This window comes from Hemicordylus capensis, chromosome 16 (genome assembly GCF_027244095.1).
Source record: "Hemicordylus capensis ecotype Gifberg chromosome 16, rHemCap1.1.pri, whole genome shotgun sequence".
Lineage (NCBI taxonomy): Eukaryota > Metazoa > Chordata > Lepidosauria > Squamata > Cordylidae > Hemicordylus > Hemicordylus capensis.
In genome coordinates, this window is record NC_069672.1 from 6,780,742 (window position 1) to 6,805,389 (window position 24,648).

The window sequence follows — 24,648 nt, forward strand, 5'->3', positions numbered from 1 at the left end:
ATTTTATAGACAGTACTGCTTAAAAAAAAAAAAGTTAAAAAATGGTTTACGCAGCAAAAAGGGTGATGGAGGGAAATGGTGCCCTGTCTCAAAGGGTCTCTGATTCTCACCAGAAGCACACTGTGGGGGAAACCCCAGCCAAAGCCTCTGGGAAAGACACTCTCTCGAGATTCAGAGGCACAGATACTCCCCCCCTGCTGAGGATTGGAGAGCTAACCCTTTCAAAGGGGCCGTCTTGCCTAGCAGGCAGACTCAGCGCTTCCTAGACTGACTGCTTCAAGGCCTACTAGCCACAGCTTGGGCACATGCCCAAGGAAAGTGAGCTTCTTCCAGGCCCAGAGAGATGACCCAGGAATAGAGCTGCTCTGTCCATCTTGAATCCTCTTCCCCAACCACGCCTCCCCTACCTGATCCCGTCCTCCTGAAGCTTCTTCTGCTCCCCCAGAAAGAAGAGAGGGATGAGGACACATGGGCAGTTTCATGCCAGGATCTGCCAAAGACACAGAGTGATGGGAAGGTGGAGGAGAATGAACAAGAGACAGAAACAAGTAGTGTGTGTTTTTTTAAAGCCCTTTTCATGATGGCTTTTTGCAGGATTTAAAATGCAGATACAATGTCATTATGCAGAGAGGCCAGAAAAGAGGGTCTACCACAAAAGAGATTCTAGGTAGCATGGCAAGGATTTAAGAGGCTCCTCTCTATCGTGTCTATCAGAAAGGCAAGGGGCAAGAGAGTAGAAGAGGAATGGGACAGGGAAAGGCCATAGGAACATAGGAAACTGCCATATACTCTATCTAGCTCAGTATTATCTTCACAGACTGGCAGAGGCTTCTCCAAGGTTGCAGGCAGGAATCCCTCTCAGCCCACTCACATTTCTTAAAAGAGTGTGTGGTAGCCAAAAGAGTGTGGCAGGGAGTAAGCAAGCTGTTAGAGTGGCCTGATTTGGAAAAACAGACTTGGGAAGAACTAACCTCGGGTTTGAGCGATAGAACCTCCTTTCGAGGTCCCAGAAAGAAACCTTCAAGGAAACGGGACGGAACGGGTGCTCCCATACTAGGGAACTGGAACGTTCCCCTTCTCGTAATCAGGTTAGTAAACTTGTATGTCATTTATGCAATGCTTGTGCGTAGGAATAGGGAGGGAAGACGCGACCAAGAGGTTCACGCAGATGAGACAGTAAATATCTTCTGGAAAAGTTTGTATGGTTATGTGCAAAAAGTCAAGAATATCTCTTCTAAACAGCAATGGGACAAATTGTGGAAATGGACATGGGAAGTAACCCCCCCCCATGACCTGATGTGCCTTGTAATCCCCCACCCCCGAGTTACAGTACTACCTGCATATACTTCATAACTTGTGTGTTTCCAAATTCTTGTGTGTAAATCTTTGTAGATATATCATGTACAAACAACCACTTTGTATATAATTGTGCTTTGGCAACGTACTGTATGCTTTGGTAGTTTGTTGGTTCAGTAAAAAAATCTTGTCCTATAAAAAAAATATCTTGTCCTATCTTGGAGATGCTGCCAGGGAGGGAACTTGGAACCTCAGATGCTCCTCCCAGAGCGGCTCCATCTCCGGAGGGGAATATCTTCCAGTGCTCACACTTCTAGTCTCCCATTCAAATGCAACCAGGGCAGACCCTGCATAGCGAAGGGGACAAGTCATGCTTGCTACCATGAGACCAGCTCTCCTCCCTGATTTAGTTTTCATTTGGAAATGGAACTGAGATTATTAGAACTATCCATTTCTATCCTAATGAACTCCTAAGCACCGTGTGTGTGTGTGCGTGCGCGCGTGCTACATGGAACTCTGGAAGAAGCTGTATAGACTAAGCCACCCTCCATCTAGTTCAGTACTATCTGACCTTGGGCAGCACAGCTTGAACCCTTTTGCTTAGACCTCCCTGCATGCACAGCAACAGTCATCAGTATTCAGGGGTGGTGCGAGATGTAGCCAACAACGGCAGGAGGGACAAAGCTGTTCAGCTCTGGTCTACACTGACTGGCAGTGATCCTCCAAGGTTTCAGACAATCTCTGTCCCAGCCCTATCTGTGGATGCTGCCAGGGATTGAACCTGCGACCTCTGGCATGGACAGCAAGGGCTCTACCCCGGAGTTAGGGCTGCGCCAGATGAACATGTGAAGCTCCTGAACTCAGTCACACTATGGGTCCATCCAGCTCAGTACTGCCTACACGAACCAACACAGAAAGGTATTCCTAGGCAAGCAAAAGAAAGTGAATGCTGTGAAACACCAATAGTCATGAATCAGTTGGACTGAATTATGCAGACTGTTTCTTAACACAGAACCAAACACACCAGTATGAACAAGGGGTCCCAAATGCCTCAGAAGGTAACAAGGGTAAAAGCAAGTCAGAAGAGAAAGGAAATGTGACAAGGTTTTATATTTCACACAGTGAGGCACATTTTTACACATTTTCTCTGCAGTTTCATGGGTATGGTTTTTATGCCCTGTGAGTTTGCTCATGTGCAGTAAGGCTTGCCTTCCTCCTGAAGTTCTTTTTAACACTCCAGGCATTTATGTGGTTTCTCTCCAGTGTGGGTTCTATGGTGTCTATAAAGATTTCCACTCATGCTGAAGCTCTTTCCACACTCCAGGCATTTATGTGGTTTCTCCCCAGTGTGGGTTCTATGGTGTCTATAAAGATTTTTACTCATGCTGAAGCTCTTTCCACACTCCAGGCATTTATGTGGTTTCTCCCCAGTGTGGGTTCTATGGTGTCTATTAAGATGTCCCCTCGTGCTGAAGTTCTTTCCACACTCCAGGCATTTATGTGGTTTCTCCCCAGTGTGGGTTCTATGGTGTCTATACAGATTTTTACTCATGCTGAAGCTCCTTCCACACTCCAGGCATTTATGTGGTTTCTCCCCAGTGTGGGTTCTATGGTGTCTATTAAGATGTCCCCTCGTGCTGAAGTTCTTCCCACACTCCAGACATTTATGTGGTTTCTCCCCAGTGTGGGTTCTGTGGTGTCGATGAAGGCTTCCACTCATGCTGAAGCTCTTTCCACACTCCAGGCATTTATGTAGTTTCTCCCCAGTGTGGGTTCTATGGTGTATATTAAGGTTTCCACTCCTGCTGAAGCTCATTCCACACTCCAGGCATTTATGTGGTTTCTCCCCAGTGTGGGTTCTATGGTGTATATTAAGATGTCCACTCGTGCTGAAGCTCTTTCCGCACTCCAGGCATTTATGTGGTTTCTCCCCAGTGTGGGTTCTATGGTGTGCATTAAGATGACTACTCGAGCTGAAGCTTTTTCCACACTCCAGGCATTTATGTGGTTTCTCCCCAGTGTGGGTTCTATGGTGTGCATTAAGATGACTACTCGTGCTGAAGCTCCTTCCACACTCCAGGCATTTATACGGTTTCTCCCCAGTGTGGGTTCTATGGTGTCTATGAAGGTTTTCACTCCTGCTGAAGCTTTTTCCACACTCTAGGCATTTATGTGTTTTCTCCCCAGTGTGGGTTCTATGGTGTATATTAAGGTCTCTACTTGTGCTGAAGCTCTTTCCACATTCCAGGCATTTATGTGGTTTCTCCCCAGTGTGGGTTCTATGGTGTATATTAAGTTCTCCACTTCTGCTGAAGCTCTTTCCACATTCCAGGCATTTATGTGGTTTCTCCCCAGTGTGGGTTCTATGGTGTCTATTAAGATGTGCACTCGTGCTGAAGATCTTTCCACACTCCAGGCATTGATGGGGTTTCTCCCCAGTGTGGATTCTATGGTGTACTGTAAGATGTGCTCTCCGGTTGAAGCTCTTTCCACAGTCCAGGAATTTATGTGGTTTCTTACTTGCATTCTTTTCCCTCTAAAGTTGAAAGCTTGTTTCAGAAGAGAAGTTTTTCCTACACACAGGCTTCTTTCTCCTGCTTGCTGCCATATTTGCTGGATTACATGCTGAAAAACAGGTGATTCATTCCTGTTATTCCATTTTTCTCCAGTTTTAGACTCTCTTGTTTCCTATTTTAACGTTTAGCAGCTCCCTCTGCTGGATTTCTATCCTTCCTCTCCCAACATTTACCTGCAGTACCCCGAGAGAGAAAACTAGTTAGAGCCTGGGATAGAAAAGAAACATGAAGGAGACCCTCTTGTCACGAGCCTATGGCCCAGATCCAGTCTGTATGTGTCTCTTCTCCTTCAGAGATTATACTGATCTTAACAGCTTACTGAAACTTGAGCAAAACCTGTAAATCTATTCATTTTTCTTTAGCAATGTCTGATAAAATATTGCTATTAACCAGTTTATGCTTGTATTTTGAATTCTCTTATACAGAAGTCTAATGTTTAAGCCAAAAGTTCCCCGCACCCCAGACTATGGGACTGTGGGGTTCTGGCCAATAGCCTGTGGGGATAGACTGTGCCTTGCCCAAAGAGTTGTAAAAATGGGTGCCTTTCATCAGCCTCCCTTTGGGTGGGCAAATTCCCATTCGGCTCATGACAAAGAGGCCCGATTCCTAGATACACTAAATGACTGTGTCTTAGAACAGCTGGTCATGGAACCAAATAGGGAGAAGGTGACCCTGGACTTCACCCTGAGTGGCGCTCAGCACCTCTTATGAGATGTCAGGGTCATGGAGCAGATGGGGACCAGGCACCAGAGAGCTATCCAGGTCTTCCTATATGCAAGCGGAGACCCGCCTAGGAAGTCCAATATGGCCAGTTTGGGCTTCAGAAGAGGAAAGGGGGTTGTTGAAAAGAGAGCTGAAGGGGCGAGGCAGGCAGGAGGGTGAAATGGATCTTATTCAAAGCCACCATGATCCAAGCCAGTCAGAACTTGTATTTCCAAGTGGCCTGGCCTGCAGCGGTTAGCAGGGGGGGCTTTTTCAAATGTCCCCTTGGACCTGAATCTAGCAAGCTTCTGCTCTACCTTTTCTGTGTGAACTGCTTGAGGAGATTTTTCTTTGAAAAGCACTACATAGCCTGCTTCTGTCTGTCCTCGCCCCAAGAAAAATGGGACAGACAGTTCTTAAAGGTCCATGAACCAGTTATCAGCTTGATCTGTAGCTGTCCAAGGGATTGCTACTGGACCGACTTCCAAGCTCCTCTTGGTGATGGAGAATGAGTTCCGTTTAACTTGGGAAGCCGCAGGGTCCATTAGTATGACCAGGCATCATGGCTCCTTCTCTCCATGCCTCCCTCTCCCACACCAGAAAACACTGAGGGATGGTGGTTGTTATTAATTGTTATTATTATCATTAGCCCCCTTTGCACACTAATGCTGGAAGCAGCCCCCTTTATTTCCTAAGTTTTGGTGGGAGTTTAATTCAACATTCTTCCAAGCTTAGTCTTTTTTCTAGATGACAGCTGAAAAGCAAGCAGGACAAGGGTGTATGTTTCCTCCAGGGCAAGGGTGTGCGTTTTCCCCAATGAACTGATCGGGGGGGGGGGTGATTCTGAGCAAAAAGCCAGATGAGCCTGTCGGTGCTTCTCTGGGTGCATCGAGGGAATTCCACACTCCAGCTCTAATGACTGGGGAGGTGGGCTGAAGGTGCTTTCAGGTAATGCAGGTGGCTTCAAATTGTGTTGGCTATTTATACCTAGAGTTAGAGAACTCTAAAAGTACTTAAAGCCGTTTGTATAGAAACATAAGATCAATTAATAGACAAATAAGGAGAGTGAGAAGCGGGTTGACAGGGATGAGAGAGACCCGAGTTCAAATCCTTTCCCACTCAGACACAAAGCTCAGTGGATGCCCTTGGGCCCATCACTTTGTCTCCTACTAACCTACAGCACAGGACTGTTGTAAGAAGTAAATGGGGGCGGGGGGAGAAAAAGCCTTATGCCACCCTATGCTCCTTAGGCACATAGGAAGCCGCCTTATACTGAGTCAGGCCATTAGTCCATCTAGCTCAGGATTGTCTTCACAGACTGGCAGCGGCTTCTCCAAGGTTGCAGGCAGGAGTCTCTCTCAGCCCGATCTTGGAGATGCCAGACAGGGATCTCGGAGCCTTCTGTATGCAAGCATGCAGGTCTCCTCTACTGGCTAGGGCCCCAATCCCGAAGGGGAATATTTGGCAGGGCTCACACATGTGGTCTTCCATTCAAATGCAATGATGGGGTGGGGGAAGCCAGACCACCAGGCAGGTCCCTTCAGGCATAGGGGTCACCCCTGGCCTCCTCTTCCCCACTTTCCAGCATCTATCTTTTCATTCTCCAGCAGAAATCTGGGTTTGTGGGCTTGGAAACTGTGAGGCTCCATCCTTGCCTATCAAAGGGTATTTCCCCAGTCTGGAGCTCGCTATTATCTCTGACATAAACTCCCAGACCAACGCTCAACAGACTGAAACATCGATTTTGTTTTTTTCAGGTGGGTTCCAGAACTCATGCAGACTACCAAAACAATTTTTTTTAAAACCTAACACCGCACAAAATAGCATTCTCTCGCCCCAAAATGCAGGGAAACTCTTCTTTGGAAAAGCATGGAGCATGGAAGCTCAGAGGAAAGAAATGCTAGAGTCACAGAGAGAGAAAAGAGGTTGGATTGTGGAGGAATGCTTTTAAAATGCAAGACTATATCACACACACACACACACACACACCCCAGGGGTACCCCCTGAGATCTCCAAATATGCCCATTTAATGTGTGTACTTCAAGCTAGCAGGCAGGTAAAGTCTCCATAGAAGACAAAGGGGCCAAAGTTCTCAGTTCTGCCTTGGAAAAGAATCGCATCTCCACAGCTGATCACTGTGCATGACTCTATTGTTTAATGGACTTCTATCTATGGGAAGATGCTGTGTTTGAAGCAGGAGATACAACAAAGCAAGCCTGGGGACCATAGAGAGAGAGAGGAGAGATGGGCCTGCATCTGGGAAAGGAAGGTCCAGCAGGACTGGAAAGAAGTGATTGGAAGAAGACACTCAACCCACATTGGTCTGTTCATCTGCATCTGTTCATCTGAAGTGGGTATTTAATAGAAACCAAAACACTTACGGCTATAAACACACCTTTAAAAGTATCATCTGAACTACAGATGGCGATGATTTTTTTGGATGCAGAGAAAGCTTTTGATAATTTTTCGTGGCAATTTATGTGGAGATTATTAGATGTAATGGGTGTTGGCAACAATTTTATTAGGGCAATTAAGACCATCTATTCGGAGCAATATGCTAAGATTATTGTAAATTGGAAATTATCAGACAATTGTAAAATACAAAAAGGGACCAGACAAAGATGTCCACTTTCCCCATTGCTTTTTATATTGGTCCTAGAAGTGCTTTGTAGAAGTATTAGAGAAGATGATAAACTACAAGGCCCCAAAATTGGGAAACAAGACTACAAATTGAGAGCCTTTGCGGATGATGTTGTGTTGTTTTTTTTTAGAAAATCAAATGGACAAGATTGGACGACTCTTGGAAAAAATACAACAATTTGGCCAGTTGGCTGGATTTTATATAAACAAGGCCAAAACCAAGGTTCTGACTAAAAATTCTCTGAAATAAGTGAACTGAAAGTGGAGAAGAAAATCAAATACTTGGGGTCTGGCTAACAAACAACTATTCTTTGTTGTTTACAAATAATTATGTTAAAATATGGAATACAGTGAAAATTGATTTACAAAGATGGTCTAATATAAATTTGTCTTTAATGGGAAGAATCTCAGTGGTGAAAATGAATGTCTTGCCTAAATGTTATTTCTCTTTCAGACTATCCCTATAATCAACACTTTAACTTGTTTTAAGCAATGGCAGAAGGATATAACTAAGTTTGTTTGGCAAGGGAAAAGACCAAGAATTAATTATAAGGATTTAACAGATGTAAAGGAAAGAGGTGGTCTTACTTTACCGGACTTAAGGTTGTATTTTGATGCTGTTTGTTTGATGTGGTTAAAAGAATGGATAACATTAAGAAACCCTAAAATACTTGATTTGGAAGGATTTGATAGAAGGTTTGGATGGCATTCATATTATGGTATGAAATACCATATTGTGGTATGAAAAAAGTAAAATACATAAAGATTTTTTGAACCACTATGTGAGAAGGAGTCTAATGAGGGTGTGGCTAAAATATAAAAAATGGTTGGAACCTAAAACTCTGTTATGGGTATCTCCGATCGAAGCTCTAACACGTTAACACAGTTAAAGAGTTTAACTGAAGTACAAAATTTGGTCAGAGATTGGTTTCAGTATCACCAGTTAAATGAAATATATAAGAAGGATCTTAAAGTTGGATTTGAAGATCAGATGTCGAGCTTTGAGAAGGAACTATGTGAAAATGATGAAAAATTAGTTTCTAAAATGTATAAGCTTTTGTTTTTGGAGGAGACAAGAGATGAAGTGGTTAAAATGGCCATGGTAAAGTGGGCTCAAGATGTGGGGTGTAATATAGAAATGGCAGCCTGGGGAAAATTATGGAAAACTGATTTAAAATTTACTGCATGTTATGCTTTAAAAGAAAATTACTATAAAATGATGTATAGATGGTATTTGACACACAAAAAAATTGGCAGTAATGTATAAAAATGTTTCAAGCAAATGTTGGAAGTGTGGACATTCTGAAGGTACTTTTTTTCATATGTGGTAGACCTGTGGGAAGGCTAAGGCCTATTGGGATATGATATATAATGAGTTAAAGAAAATATTTAAAATGACATTTCCTAAGAAGCCAGAATCCTTCCTGCTGGGAATAACACAAGGTGTAATTTCTAAACTAATTTAACATTTTTTATGTACGCTTCTACGGCGGACAGAACAATATATGGAAAGAAATGGAAGAGTAATGAACTGCCTTCAAAAGAAGATTGGCTTATAAAAATTTTGGAATATGTGGAGATGGCAAAACTTACAACATTGATAAGAGATCAAAACTTACATGTTTTTAAAAAGATTGGAAACCATTTTTGTTGTATTTAAAGAACTATTTTCCTACTATGGATTTTACAGCAGGGTTTGAAATTTAATAATAATTGCAGGTTGGGTAGATTAATTGGGTTTGTAAGGGTTTAAATTTATGTTCTGAATTATTATTATAGCAAGGGTAAATTTTATAGCTGATGATTCACGAAGGGATGTGAGTGGGAAGTCCACTTTTGTTTATTTGTTATGAATGTTAATATTATTATTGTTAAAATCAATAAAAATTGAATTTTTTTGGGGGGAGTATCATCTGAACTGGCCCCTTTGTCTCCTTGCAAACAGGAGTAGAAAGGAAGGAAAGATTTCTTAGTTCAACATGAATGGCAAAGAGAAACCTTCCCCTTCCCCAGCTCAACACTCACGGGTTGCTGAGAGCTTGGCAGCCAATCTGGGGTTGGGGCAAAGAGCTCTTCTTGTGAACCCTCCTGGCCTCTCTCTCTCCCCACCCACCTCCACGGGCGGATGCTGCTGGCTGCACTCCTCACAGCCCTGCCGGGACATTTCCGACAGCAGAAAAGACTGCTGGGTGCCTGGGAGAGAGAGACCCCCCCCTCCACCCCTTGCCCAGGCGGCTGCTCCTGCTGCTCCTCCTCCCTTACCTGGCTCTTTCTCCCAAGCACTCAGCAGCCAGGAAGGAGTCCTTCAGGCTGGCACGTGATCCGTGTGTGTCTGTGTGTAAGAACACGTGCAGCCCTTCATGCAGCGCCGGCCTCTTGCACCCTGCTTCGGACTCAAAGATGCCCCTGAAAATCAAGGAAAGTCCTTCTCGTTACTCCCAGCAGGCTTCTGCAGCCCACTGCAAGCTCCTTCTCCTTCCCAAACCCTTCACTCCCGGCCTTCGCTGCCTCTCCCTCCTCTCAGCTGCTCCTCATGCCACACTTTCAGGTGATTCCCACGATCCAAATCCCTGGTGGCTGGGGGGGGGGGGCAGTATCCCACAATGCATTGCACAGGAAGCCGAGAGGCTGGGCATGGTAATACCCAGCTCTTTAAGCAGCACTCTGAGGACTTCAGGAAGCCGGGCTGCCGGTGGGAGGCTGTGATGATAAGGGAAGGGGTGGGGTGGGGTGGGGTGGGCACAAGTTGAGGGTGGTGCAGCCTGGGGACCTCCAAACCTGGAGGAGGAGAGGAAATTCAAGGGGGTTAGGGGGCTGATGGATGCATGCAGCAGTCTGCTCTGAGGAGAGAAGCTGCATGCATCCATCACCCCCCCTTCCCCCTGGATTTCTCCCTCCTCCTCCTGCTCCTCCCTGGTTCTACTGGCCAGGCCATGACAGACGGTTGTAAATCCTCCTGCGTTTCTGGGAAAGTCATTACAGATAAGCCTGTAAGTTCTCTTTTGGATTACCATTTAAAAAAGGACTTTCCTTTTTCTTCTTCTTCTGTTTATTAACTATTAAGACTGGAGACTTAAGCTGTTGGTAATTGTTGTTTGAAGAGTTTATGGAAGAGGAGATTTGCTGTTTGCCACTGAAGCTGTCTATCATTAATCCAGCCAATAACAGCTAATTACGGCAAAAAGGCGTTTCACATTACCGTGAGAAAATTGATCTGCCAGTGATAAGATATGTGAGTTGTGGTGTAGAACTGTTTATATTTGGAAAATAACTACAGGCTTCTACTTTCTCTTTGGAGATCAAGGACAGTAAACCCTGCTGTGAAAGTGCTCTACTCCTTTCTCTCTCCTCTAAGAAAGGGGAGTTTCTTTCTCCTCTAAGAAAGGGGGGGGGGGAAGAACAAGAAAGAAAGGAACATAATGGGGAAAAACCAACACTAAAGCTAGATATACTTATAGTCTAGGAAATCTTCCCTTCTAAGTGTAAGTGTGGGGGAAGCCATAATGTCTGCATATTTGAATCAAATACTGATGGAGATGAAAAAAATACTTCAGTCAAATGCTAATGCTCTCCAACAAGTTACTTCTGATATGCTTCAAGTGAAACAAAATTTGCAACAAATTAAACAAGACACACGGACATTATATGATAAAACATCAAGTATTGAAGAAACAGTTAAGATATCAACACAAGATAATAAAGAATTTAAAACAAGGGAGGACACCTTGGAGAATGAAGTGGGGTCACGAAGGACGACAAGGACAATTTATTGGATCAAATGGCATTGTTGGAATTTAGACAAAAAGAGAGATCTTCAAGGTTCAGAGGTATTTCAGAAAGAGTTGGCCAAAACATCAAAAAATTGCAGGTGGAGGAGCTTGTATTACTTTTGGGAATCTCAGCTGAAGAGGTGAAGTTACAGATTGAGGCAGTTCTTTGCTTAATGAAAGAAATACCAGCCAGAATTCCAAGAAAAACTAAGGATTACAAATTTTTGACAAATGTTTTGAATCCCAATGGAATATACTTCAGGGGGGAATTATTGGAGGGAGTTTCTTTTTTTTATAAGGCTAAGAAGAACAGATTTACGGAGCTCCTTAAAGTGCAAGAATTCTGGTGGAAATATATTTTTAAAAAAACCAAACTCATCTTTTGAACATCCAGCTCCTTCAACACATAATTCAAATTAGACCAAATGGCTAAATAGAGATTAGAGGACTCTCTCTTGGAACATTAATGGGTTAAATACAAAAAACAAAACAAAACAGACTCTTTCATTCTTTTAAGAAACAAAATTTGGACATTGTGTGTTTGTAGAAGACATATATTTGAAAGCAAGAGAAATTTTTTTTAGTTAATAAGGCTTTTGGACAAGGATTTGTTTACCTAGACAAGAAAAAAAAGGGGGGGTAGTATTTTATGTCGAATAATAATTTGAATCTAAATTGATTTTCAAAGATGAGGAAGATAGGTTATTAGCACTGGAAATTCAAATATTTGGAATTAAAATGGTGATAATAGGAACTTATGCCCCTAATGAAAACAAAGCTGAATTTTATAATTATTTAGATTTTTAAGTTGGATTTGATGATTAGATTTTAAGTTCTGACAATTAGTTTCTAAATGTATAAAGTGTTACTTTTGGAGGAGACAAGAGAGGAAGTGGTTAAAACGTTTATGAAAAAGTGGGCTCAAGATGTGGGATGCAATATAGAAACGGTAACCTGGGAAAAATTATGGAAAACTGATTTAAAATTCACTGTATCTTATGCTCTAAAAGGAAATTATTATAAAATAATGTATAGATGATATTTGATAACAAAAAAAATGGCATTGATGTGTATATATATATATATATATATAGAAATGGAAAAGCAGTGAACTGCCTTTAAAAGAAGATTGGTTGATAAAAATTTTGGAATAAGTGGAGATGGCAAAATTTATAATACTGATAAGAGACTAAAACTGAGAATGTTTTAAAAAAGGTTGGAAATTATTTTTGTTGTACTTAAAGAATTCCTACTATGGATCTTACAACTGGATTTGAAATCTGAAATGCAGGTTGGGTAGATTAATGGTGGTGGAAGGTTTAAATTTGTGTTTTTTTTAATTAATACTATAATAAGGGTAAAATTTATAGTTGTTATCACGAAAAAAGGTGTGCGGGAAGTCAATTTGCAATTGTGTTTATTATGACTGTTATTGTTAAAAGTTAATAAAAATTTGAAAGGGAAAAAAAAAAGAGCTCCACTAGAGGTGAAGCTCTTTCCACACTACAGTCATTTATGCGGTTTCTCCCCAGTGTGGGTTCTATGGTGTACAGTAAGAGCTCCACGAGAGGTGAAGCTCTTTCCACACTCCAGGCATTTATGTGGTTTCTCCCCAGTGTGCGTTCTATGGTGTGTATTAAGATGTCCACTCGTGCTGAAGCTCTTTCCGCACTCCAGGCATTTATGTGGTTTCTCCCCAGTGTGGGTTCTATGGTGTCTATAAAGATTTCCACTCCTGCTGAAGCTCTTTCCACACTCCAGGCATTTATGTGGTTTCTCCCCAGTGTGGGTTCTATGGTGTATATTAAGGTCTCCACTCATGCTGAAGCTCTTTCCGCACTCCAGGCATTTATGTGGTTTCTCCCCAGAGTGCGTTCTATGGTGTGTATTAAGGTCTCCACTCGTGCTGAAGCTCTTTCCACACTCCAGGCATTTATGTGGTTTCTCCCCAGTGTGGGTTCTATGGTGTCTATAAAGATTTCCACTCATGCTGAAGCTCTTTCCGCACTCCAGGCATTTATGTGGTTTCTCCCCAGTGTGGGTTCGATGGTGTCTATAAAGATTTCCACTCATGCTGAAGCTCTTTCCACACTCCAGGCATTTATGTGGTTGCTCCCCAGTGTGCGTTCTATTGTGTTCAGTAAGAGTTCGACTGCTGGTGAAACTCTTTCCACACTCCAGGCATTTATGTGGTTTCTCCCCAGTGTGCGTTCTATGGTGTATATTAAGAGCTCCACTTGTGGTGAAGCTCTTTCCACATTCCAGGCATTGATGGGGTTTCTCCCCAGTGTGCGTTCTATGGTGTGTATTAAGGTCTCCACTCGTGCTGAAGCTCCTTCCGCACTCCTGGCATTTATGTGGTTTCTCCCCAGTGTGGGTTCTATGGTGTCTATGAAGATTTCCACTCATGCTGAAGCTCTTTCCACACTCCAGGCATTTATGTGGTTTCTCCCCAGTGTGGGTTCTATGGTGTATATTAAGGTCTCCACTTGTGCTGAAGCTCTTTCCACACTCCAGGCATTTATGTGGTTTTTCCCCAGTGTGCGTTCTATGGTGTCTATTAAGTTGTCCACTCTGGCTGAAGCTCTTTCCACACTCCAGGCATTGATGGGGTTTCTCCCCAGTGTGGATTCTATGGTGTACAGTAAGATGTGCTCTCTGGCTGAAGCTCTTTCCACAGTCCAGGCATTTATGTGGTTTCTTCCTTGCATTCATTTCCCTCTAAATCTGAAAGCTGGTTTCAGAAGAGAAGTTTTTCCTACACACAGGTTTCTTTCTCCTGCTTGCTGTAATATTTGCTGGATTACATGCTGAAAAACAGGTGATTCATTCCTGTTATTCCATTTTTCTCCAGTTTTTAGACTCTCTTGTTTCCTTTTTTTCCGTCTTGCAGCTCCCTCCGCTGGGTTTCTATCCTTCTTCCTCTCCCAACATTTACCTGCAGTACCCCGAGAGAGAAAATTAGTTAGAGCCTGGGATAGAAAAGGCACCTGAGGGAGACCCTCTTGTCACAAGCCTATGGCCCAGATCCAGTCTGTATGTGTCTCTTCTCCTTCAGAAATTATATGGATCTGAACTGCTTACTGAAACTGGAGCTAAACCTGTGAATCTATTCATTTCTTTAGCAGTGTCTGATAAAATATCGCTATTAACCAGTTTATGCTTGTATTTTGAATTCTCTTATACAGAAGCCTAATGTTTAAGCAAAAAGTTTCCCACACCCCAGACTATGCGCGACAAGCAAGAATCTTGCTGTTTGAACAAGGTAATATTTTGGAGGCTGAGAGAAGTGCCTCAGTGACCTTGCAGACTGCAGAATCAGGACCTCCCATGGCTGTCTTGTGCTCATGTTTTACATTCAAGCAAAGTCCCAGCTTCTTACCGGCTAGATGTTTCTGGACAGAGATTAGCAGGAAGTAATTCAAACTAGTTATGGTTCTATTTGTTGCATCTTCTGGGCCTTTGGGCAGCTCTTGTTTGTATTTGAAGGAAGAGTGCTCCTCCATCCCTCCCCCCTTCCATACTCCCATCAAGTTCAAGGAGGCCAGCCCTAAAGGCCAGGACAGATATATGGGCTCTTTGTTGCTGATCTATCAGGGCCATAGAACACTTCACATGACACTAGCCGCTATCCGGGCCTGTCCCAAGACTGTGGGGTGCAAGAGATAAGCCTGCTGAACCCCAGACTTTGTGGAACCAGAGGACAACTTGATTGACACCTGACAACTCCACATGGGCCGGGACCCCAAAGATGGGCAAGAGGTTATACAGATGACACCCTAGTGAGAGGTGGGAAGACCCTGTCCCTCGAGAACCATCCAAGTGATCTGTGGATATATCCATTGGTGTCTCATCAGCCCAGCAGCTGCTGCCCAGTCTTTGGGTAGTCTTCTAGACCTTCCTTCTGTTGCGGTGGCCATTTTGGAGGCTGCTGCACATGCCCAATGGGCCTCTGCATGGCCGGATCACCAGAGGCCCATTGGGCAAGCGTGGTGGCCTCCCAAATGGCCATTGCAACAGAGGTCAGGACCTGAATGGGCCAACTCAGAATCACAGGCCTCCTCAGAATCGTGAGCTGCTCCCCTGGGAGGCTTCATCAGCCCAGCAGCTACTGCCATGTGGGGAGAGGGGGGCTCTCAGGCGGCTGCTTACGGAGCACTTCCTGAAGGTCCCCTGTGGAGAAAAAAGGCTCCGGGACTAGAACTGCTCGCTGACCAGCTGACTTGGGTCACTTGAGGAGATCCAGCCCCCACCCTGGGGGAAGAAGAGCCTGAAGGCTCCCAGTGGCCTGTGCACAAGGACGTTGCACCTCGCTGAGGGAACCCAGACAGCCCTGTAGGTCTGTCTGGCTGCTACCTAGAAAGACTGTGGGGTTCTGGCCAATAGCCTGTGGGGATAGACTGTGCCTTGCCCAAAGAGTTGTGAAAATGGGTGCCTTTCATCAGCCTCCTTTGAGTGGGCAAATTCCCATTCGGGTCATGACAAAGAGGCCCGATTCCTAGATACAATAAATGACTGTGCCTTAGAACAGCTGGTCATGGAACCAAATAGGGAGAAGGTGACCCTGTGATTCACCCTGAGTGGCGCTCAGCACCTCTTATGAGATGTCAGGGTCATGGAGCAGATGGGGACCAGTGACCAGAGAGCTATCCAGGTCTTCCTATATGCAAGCGGAGACCCGCCTAGGAAGTCTAATATGGCTGGTTTAGGCTACAGAAGAGAAAAGGGCTAAAAAATGAGGGGATGTTTGAAAAGAGAGCTGAAAGGGCGAGGCAGGCAGGAGGGTGAAATGGATCTTATTCAAAGCCACCATGATCCAAGCCAGTTAGAACTTGCATTTCCAAGTGGCCTGGCCTGCAGCGGTTAGCAGGGGGGGCTTTTTCAATTGTCCCCTTGGAACTGAATCTAGCAAGTTTCTGCTCTACCTTTTCTGTGCGATCTGCTTGAGGAGATTTTTCTTTGAAAGGCACTACATAGCCTGCTTCTGTCTGTCCTCGCCCCAAGAAAAATGGGACAGAAATAGTTCTTAAAGGTCCATGAGCCAGTTATCAGCTTGATTTGCAGCTGTCCAAGGGATTGCTACTGGACCGACTTCCAAGCTCCTCTTGGTGATGGAGAATGATTTCCGTTTAACTTGGGAAGCCGCAAGGTCCATTAGTATGACCAGACACCATGGCTCCTAGTGGCGTGCACGAACCGGTCCAGAGGCCATGTTAGAGGCCTCCGAACCAGTTCGGAAATGGACCGGTCCGGCGGTCCGGCACTGCAGGGGTGGCTACCTTTAAGGGCAGGGGGGTAGAACTTACCCCTCCCGCCGCGCTTCTCCCTCTGGCACTGCTTTTAAAACCCCAGTTTTCGGGGTGGCAGCGTCCTTCCTTGCCGCCCCGGTCCCCGTCGTTGCCCGGAACCAGCTGTAAAGTTAACACGCATGCGTGCGCCGCGCAATGCCTCAGTAGCGTCTGGGATTTTGCCGAGAGAGGAGCTCTGTTCGAGAGCTCCTCTCTATTTTTAAATCAGCATCTGGTGAGGACTCAGGCCGGGCAGCTGGGAGGGCGGGCGGGCGGGCGACGGGGGCAGTAGTAGCCTTAGCCCTAATCCGCTCGCGGCGGGGGCGGCTGGTTTCCAGCGCCCCAATTAATCGTTAATATACGGGCGCTGGAGGGAACAAAGAGGCGGGAGGGGTAAGCAAGCCCTCCCCGCCCTAAAAGAAAGGCCCCCCTTCAGTGCCGGTCTGGACTGCTCCGACCATGCACATCCCTATCGGGGGGATTCTGATCAAAAAGCCAGATGAGCCTGTCGGTGCTTCTCTGGGTGCATCGAGGGAATTCCACACTCCAGCTCTAATGACTGGGGAGGTGGGCTGAAGGTGCTTTCAAGTAATGCAGGTGGCTTCAAATTGTGTTGGCTATTTATACCTAGAGTTAGAGAACACTAAAAGTTCTTAAAGCCGTTTGTATAGAAACATAAGATCAATTAATAGATAAATAAGGAGAGTGAGAAGCGGGTTGACTGGGATGGGAGAGACCCGAGTTCAAATCCTTTCCCACTCAGACACAAAGCTCAGTGGATGCCCTTGGGCCCATCACTTTGTCTCCTACTAACCTACCGCACAGGACTGTTGTAAGAAGTAAATGGGGGCGGGGGGAGAAAAAGCCTTATGCCACCCTATGCTCCTTAGGCACATAGGAAGCCGCCTTATACTGAGTCAGGCCATTAGTCCATCTAGCTCAGGATTGTCTTCACAGACTGGCAGTGGCTTCTCCAAGGTTGCAGGCAGGAGTCTCTCTCAGCCCCATCTTGGAGATGCCAGACAGGGATCTCGGAGCCTTCTGTATGCAAGCATGCAGGTCTCCTCTACTGGCTAGGGCCCCAATCCCTAAGGGGGATATTTGGCAGGGCTCACAAATGCGGTCTTCCAATCAAATGCAATGATGGGGTGGGGGAAGCCAGACCACCAGGCAGGTCCCTTCAGGCATAGGGGTCACCCCTGGCCTCCTCTTCCCCACCATCCAGCACCTATCTTTTCATTCTCCAGCAGAAATCTGGGTTTGTGGGCTTGGAAACTGTGAGGCTCCATCCTTGCATATCAAAGGGCATTTCCACAGTCTGGAGCTCGCTATTATCTCTCTGTCTCAAGCTGCTTGGGCCTCACTCACTCTCTGACCTAAACTCCCAGACCAACGCTCAACAGACTGAAACACTGATTTTGTTTTTTCAGGTGGGTTCCAGAACTCATGCAGACTACCAAAACAATTTTTTTTAAAATTGGGTTGGGGCAAAGAGCTCTTCTTGCAAACCCTCCTGGCCTCTCTCTCTCCCCACCCACCTCCACGGGCGGATGCTGCTGGCTGCACTCCTCACAGCCCTGCCGGGACATTTCCGACAGCAGAAAAGACTGCTGGGTGCCTGGGAGAGAGAGACCCCCCCCTCCACCCCTTGCCCAGGCGGCTGCTCCTGCTGCTTCTCCTCCCTTACCTGGCTCTTTCTCCCAAGCACTCAGCAGCCAGGAAGGAGTCCTTCAGGCTGGCACGTGATCCGTGTGTGTCTGTGTGTAAGAACACGTGCAGCCCTTCATGCAGCGCCGGCCTCTTGCACCCTGCTTAGGACTCAAAGAAGCCCCTGAAAATCAAGGAAAGTCCTTCTTGTTACTCCCAGCAGGCTTCTGCAGCCCACTGCAAGCTCTTTCTCCTTCCCAAACCCTTCACTCCCGGCCTTCGCTGCCTCTCCCTCCTCTCAGCTGCTCCTCATGCCACACTTTCAGGCGATTCCCACGATCCAAATCCCTGGTGGCTGGGGGGGGGGCAGTATCCCACAATGCATTGCACAGGAAGCCGAGAGGCTGGGCATGGCAATACCCAGCTCTTTAAGCAGCACTCTGTGGACATCAGGAAGCCGGGCTGCCGGTGGGAGGCTGTGATGATAAGGGGGGTGGGGGTGGGCACAAGTTGAGGGTGGTGCAGCCTGGGGACCTCCGAGCCTGGCCAGTAGAACTAGGGAGGAGCAGGAGGAGGAGGGAGAAATCCACGGGAAAGGGGGGGTGATGGATGCATGCAGCAGATTGCAGAACTCCTGGCCCCAAGCTAGCAGCTGCTCTCTGACTCCTCCAGTCTGCTCTGAGGAGAGAAGCTGAGGGGAAGGGAAGGGAACTGCTTCCTTCGGCTGCCAATTCAATTCCCTGAGGATGGGAGGAAGGGCTGCCCCCCACCTCCTGCAAAACCCGGCCTCAGGGGGATCTGGAGATCAGTGGGTGGGGCCAAGCTATGGGCACTTGATCCGAGGGGGGACCTCCTGACTCACACAGGCAGCACTCCACTCATGGTGGCACTTGGGCATCTTGGCCGGGGATGATGGTATCTTTAGTCTAACAATGTCCGGGGAACCATGTCTGAGAACCCCGGCCGTGAGAACACAAGGACTGCTTTTTGCCAGAGAACCTGCTTCTAGTCAGGGTCCGTTCCAAGGCTGTGAGAGTGGGTAAGCACCCCCCACATTCTTGCTCTATGGCTTGCACACTGACCAGTCTCTCTTTTGCTCCCCCTTAGTGGTCTTTTAGATTCGGAGACGGATCTTCGCCTTTCCTCATCAGGAAGGTGCTCCCTCCAGCTCCTCGATCTCTGGACTTGCTTTTCCCCTGTACATTTTCCTTGCTCTCTGATGCCTTTTCCTCCCTCCTGCAGTGGGCCCTGAAGTCGGTGGCTGCCTGCTGGGCGGAAGGAGCTGCCCACAGGCCCTGCCAGCCGCCTCCTGGGCACTGCCCTCCATCTCCCAGCCCTGCTGGAGAGCAGCGGCCATGGAAGGGAGCCACGCTTCCCCCAGCCCCACACATCCCCCCCCCTCCGGTGCTGCCCCAGGGCTCATCCCAGCACAGGGGACTTCGGGACACAGGAGGCGGGCTGCCTTCCCCGGAGTCAGACCCTTGGTCCGTCCAGCTCACGCTTGTCTACCCAGACGGGCAGCGGCTCCCTCGAGGTTTCAGGCAGGAGAGGCTGCCAGAGAGGGGACTCGGAGCCTTCTGCCTGCAAGCCTGCAGCTGAGCTGAGCTTTCCTCTCCATCCCCTCAGGGGAGCCTCTTGCGCTGCTCACGGATCGTCTCCCATCCACATGCAAACCAGATCGGAACCCTGCTTAGCCTTCGGGACCATTCACGCTTGAAAAGGGGAGGAGGAGAAAGCAGGGCAGTCCAGCCGAGGAGGGTGCAGGGAGCAGGAGCAGAGGCTGGCCCGGCGGGGGGGCCCACAGAGTCTATTTGAGCAGCCTTCCTCCCCACCAGGAGGAGATCCCTCCCCGCGATCCGGGTGAAGAGTCATCACCGCACCTTCTCAGCAGAGACCGCGAGTAGAAGGAAAGCAAACGGCGATTCTTGCTGCTGCCAGGAGTGGGGGGCAAGCCAGGCACGTACCTGGGCGAGGGGGGGCACAGCCCGGCAGGGATGAAGAGCAGGACCGGCACTCCGGCCTCCCTCGGTTCGGGCTCCGAGCGGGCAGCTTGCAAACAAAGCAGGAGGAGAGCAGAGCATGCTCAGCCGGGGCTGGCATCCACTAGACTGCTTCAGCCGCCTAGAGGCAAAACGGAGACAGAGAGGCTGCACTGGGGACTCTACCACCCTGGGAAAGTTTCCTTTTTTATCTGTGGGGCGGAGGGAGGGGGCACTTTGCAGCTCCAGACTTGGGAGTCACACTTCAGCCAATGTGGTAAGTGCCTTCGCGCCAAGTCCCTGAATTGCTTCTCGCCTTTGCTGCTTGGCTTCTTGGAGATGGATCTTGGCAACCCTGCTGGATTCCCAGAAGCTCCCCTTTTCAGAAGCAGCAAAGGCGAGAAGCAATTCGGGGACTCGGCGCGAAGGGACTTTCCACAGTGGCTGAAGTGTGACTCCCAAGTCTGGAGCTGCAAAGTGCCCCCCCCCCCAGATAAAAAAGGAAACTTTCCCAGGGTGGTAGAGTCCCCAGTGCAGACCGATATGAAATGTTGGGACACTGCTGAGATCGGTTTGGCGCTCTGTGTCTAGAATGCACTATTTGATGGGTGATTTTGCCTGATCGTAGCCCATGCTGAGCAAGGTCAAGGGGGAAAGCCCAGAGTAGCTATTTTTGTCTCAATTGCCTGAATCCAGCTAGATTGGTGATCATCGTGTAGGGTTAGGGGGGCAAGGCCAATTGGGCAAAAGACTAGTCTGAGCCAATAAGAGAGGATGGCCATCCACACCCTAACCTCCAGCTGGACCAGGCCTGTCTCCAGGCACAGAGTAGCAATGGAGATACTTGGCGCACTGCCCACAGGAATTTAGATTGTACAAGTTTCAGAGTCACAATGTTGGGGAAGGGGCCCAATTGAGCACCACAGAGGATCTTTGCTAGTGACTGGGCTGTGAACAGTTCAAGAGCTGTGGGTACATAATGGCCTCCTCTAGTCTGCAGGAAATTGAGAATGGCAGAAGAACCTCTCTGGGAATTTAAAGCCAAATGTTCTACAAAAGCTTTCCTAGAGCCGCCAGAATGAAAAACTATTCCCAAGTATTTGAAGTGTGCAACTTGCTCAATCTTATGCCCTTCAATCCACCAAGAGTGGATCTTGGGCTTCCTGGTCCCCGTCAGAACTCAAGAAGGGCTCCAAAAGTGTATCAAGAAGGGCTCCAAAAGTTGTTTAATTCTGAATGCAGCAAGCATGATCCTGCATCACATCAGATGGGCTCAGTAAAAGTAAAAGCACAGTAAATAGGTGCAGCCCCCTTCTTAATGACCTGGTTTTATTTATCTATTCGATTTATATACCGCCCTTCCAAAATGAGTGTTTTGGGATAATGCTGAAATTCTCAACCTCCAAATTTTTCGTCACATTGTTGGCATTTCAAAAAAAAAAAAAGGGTGATTTACATAGGAACATAGGAAGCTGCCATATACTGAGTCAGACCATTGGTCTATCTAGCGCAGTATTGTCTTCACAGACTGGCAGCAGCTTCTCAAAGGTTGCAGGCAGGAATCTCTCTCAGCCCTCTCTTGGAGATGCTGCCAGGGAGGGAACTTGGAACCTCAGATGCTCCTCCCAGAGCGGCTCCTAAGAAGGGAATCTCTTCCAGTGCTCACACTTCTAGTCTCCCATTCAAATGAAACCAGGGCAGATCCTGCATAGCGAAGGGGACAAGTCATGCTTGCTACCATGAGACCAGCTCTCCTCCCTGTTTTAGTTTTCATTTGGAAATGGAACAGAGATTATTAGAACTATCCATTTCTATCCTAATGAACTCCTAAGCACCGTGTGTGTGTGTGTGTGTGTGTGTGTGTGTGTGTGTGTGCGCGTGCTACATGGAACTCTGGAAGAAACTGTATAGACTAAACCACCCTCCATCTAGTTCAGTACTATCTGACCTTGGGCAGCACAGCTTGAACCCTTTTGCTTAGACCTCCCTGCATGCACAGCAACAGTCATCAGTATTCAGGGGTGATGCGAGATGTAGCCAACAACGGCAGGAGGGACAAAGCTGTTCAGCTCTGGTCTACACTGACTGGCAGTGATCCTCCAAGGTTTCAGACAACCTCTGTCCCAGCCCTATCTGTGGATGCTGCCAGGGATTGAACCTGCGACCTCTGGCATGGACAGCAAGGGCTCTACCCCGGAGTTAGGGCTGCTCCAGATGAACATGTGAAGCTCCTGAACTCAGTCACACCATGGGTCCATCCAGCTCAGTACTGCCTACACGAACCAACACAGAAAGGTATTCCTAGGCAAGCAAAAGAAAGTGAATGCTGTGAAACACCAATAGTCATGAATCAGTTGGACTGAATTATGCAGACTGTTTCTTAACACAGAACCAAACACACCAGTATGAACACGGGGTCCCAAATGCCTCAGAAGGTAACAAGGGTAAAAGCAAGTCAGAAGAGAAAGGAAATGTGACAAGGTTTTATATTTCACACAGTGAGGCACAGTTTTACACATTTTCTCTGCAGTTTCATGGGTATGGTTTTTATGCCCTGTGAGTTTGCTCATGTGCAGTAAGGCTTGCCTTCCTCCTGAAGTTCTTTTTAACACTCCAGGCATTTATGTGGATTTCTCTATATGAGTACTATGGTGTCTATAAAGGTCTCAACTGGTGCTGAAGATCTTTCTACACTCCAGACATTAATGCGGTTTCTCTCCAGTGTAGTTCTGTGTATTCTAAGTGCAACTCTCTAGGTGAAGCTCTTCCCACACTCCAAGCATTTGTGTGGTTTCACCCCAGCGTGCATTCTATAGTGTGCAGTAAAATGTGGACTCTGGCGGAAGCTCTTTCCATACTCCAGGCAATTATGTGGTTTCTCACCAGTATGGGTTCTATGGTGTACAGCAAGAAGTGCACTGCAGCTGAAGATCTTTCCACATTCGATGCATTTATATGATTTCTCCCCAGTGTGGGTTCTATGGTGTCTATTAAGATTTCAACTTGTGCTGAAGCTCTGCCAACACTCCCAGACATTTATGTGGATTCTCCCCAGTGTGGGTTCTATGTTGTTTATAAAAATTTCCACTCATGCTGAAGCACTTTCCACACTCCAGACATTTATGTGGATTCTCCCCAGTGTGGGTTCTATGGTGTCTATATAGGTCTCCACTTTTTTTCATTTCAAATTTTTATTAACTTTTGACAATAATAACAACCATAACAATAATAATAAACACATTTACAAGTTGACTTCCCACGCACCTCTTTTCGTGATACCAACTATAAGTTTTACCCTTATTGTAATATTAATTTAAAAAGAAAAACAGAAATTTAACCCTTGTACCACCATTAATCTGCCTAACCTGCATTTCAAATCCTGTTGTAAGATCCATAGTAGGAAAATAATTCTTTAAATAAACCAAAAAAGGTTTCCAGTCTTCCTTAAAGCGTTCTAAACTTTGGTCTCTGATCAGTGTTGTAAGTTTTGCCTTTTTTGCATATTCTAAAGTTTTTATCAGCCGATCTTCTTTTGAAGGCAGTTCATTAGTCTTCCATTTCTGTGCATATAATATTCTAGCCGCCGTAGAAGCATACATTTAAAAAGTTAAATTATTTGTAGAAATTGCTCCTTTTGTTATTCCTAGCAGGAAGGATTCTGGCTTCTTAGGAAATGTCACTTTAAGTATTTTCTTCAATTCATTATATATCATGTCCCAATAAGCCTTAGCCCTCCCACAGTTCCACCACATATGAAAAAAAATACCTTCAATATGCCCACACTTCCAACATTTGTTTGAAACATTTTTATACATTAATGCCAGTTTTTTGGGCGTTAAATACCATCTATACATCATTTTGTAATAATTTTCCTTCAAAGCATAACAAGCAGTAAATTTTAAATCACTTTTCCATAACTTCTCCCACGCTGCCATTTCTATATTATGTCCAACATCCTGAGCCCATTTTATCATAGTTGTTTTAACCAATTCCTCTCTTGTCTCCTCCAAAAGTAATAATTTATACATTTTGGAAATTAATTTTTGATCGTCTTGACATAATTCCTTCTCAAAATTCAAAATCTGATCTTCAAATCCAACTTTAAGGTCTTTCTTATATATCTCATTTAACTGATAGTACTGAAACCAATCTCTGACCACATTTTGTAATTCAGTTAAAGATTTTAACTTACAATCCTTTCCATAAAAATACAACAGATCTCTATACGTACCCCCAGACATTTGCATATTTACTTCTTTACGTGATAAAGCTTCCATTGGGGATATCCATAATGGAGTTTTTGGTTCCAACCAATTTTTATATTTTAACCATACCCTCATTAAACTCCTTCTTACATAGTGATTCAGAAAATCTTTATGTACTTTAGTTTTTTCGTACCATAGATAGGTATGCCATCCAAACCTTCTATCAAATCCCTCCAGATCAAGGACTCTAGGGTTTCTCAATGTTATCCATTCCTTTAGCCATGTCAAACATACAGCATCAAAATACAACCTTAAATCTGGCAAGGTAAGACCACCCCTTTCATTGCATCTGTTAAATTCTTAAAGTTTATTCTTGGTCTTTCCCCCTGCCAAACAAATTTAGTTATATCCTTTGGCCATTGCCTAAAACAAGTCAAGTTATTAATTATAGGAATAGTCTAAAAAAGAAATAACATTTTAGGCAAAACATTCATCTTGACCACTGAGATTCTTCCCATCAAAGATAAATTCATTTTAGACCATCT

At 45.9% G+C, this 24,648-nt stretch overlaps 2 protein-coding genes across 2 annotated transcripts; both read right to left on the reverse strand.

Moving 5' to 3' along the window:
• Positions 1-2,269: 2,269 nt before the first annotated feature.
• On the reverse strand, positions 2,270-9,378 carry LOC128338628 (zinc finger protein 546-like). The gene is made up of 2 exons (XM_053281349.1): positions 9,328-9,378; positions 2,270-3,832 (listed from the first exon to the last, which is right to left on the reverse strand). The coding sequence occupies exons 1-2, from the start codon at positions 9,376-9,378 to the stop codon at positions 2,525-2,527; spliced, it is 1,359 nt and encodes a 452-aa protein (XP_053137324.1). The 3' UTR covers positions 2,270-2,524.
• Positions 9,379-10,154: 776 nt separating this feature from the next.
• Positions 10,155-19,969, reverse strand: LOC128338474 (zinc finger and SCAN domain-containing protein 2-like). Its single transcript, XM_053280974.1, has 3 exons — positions 19,884-19,969; positions 17,960-18,103; positions 10,155-13,922 (listed from the first exon to the last, which is right to left on the reverse strand). The coding sequence occupies exon 3, from the start codon at positions 13,697-13,699 to the stop codon at positions 12,494-12,496; it is 1,206 nt and encodes a 401-aa protein (XP_053136949.1). The 5' UTR covers positions 13,700-13,922; positions 17,960-18,103; positions 19,884-19,969; the 3' UTR covers positions 10,155-12,493.
• Between the last annotated feature and the right edge of the window lie 4,679 nt (positions 19,970-24,648).

Coding starts and splice junctions, on each gene's coding strand:
- LOC128338474 (XM_053280974.1), bottom strand. CDS start 13,699: ATGAATGCAAGGAAGAAACCACATAAATGCCTGGACTGTGGAAAGAGC.
- LOC128338628 (XM_053281349.1), bottom strand. CDS start 9,378: ATGTCCCGGCAGGGCTGTGAGGAGTGCAGCCAGCAGCATCCGCCCGTG. Junction 3,833..9,327: donor AGCAGCATCCGCCCGTGGAG/GTGGGTGGGGAG, acceptor TTTCAACTTTAG/AGGGAAAAGAATGCAAGTAA.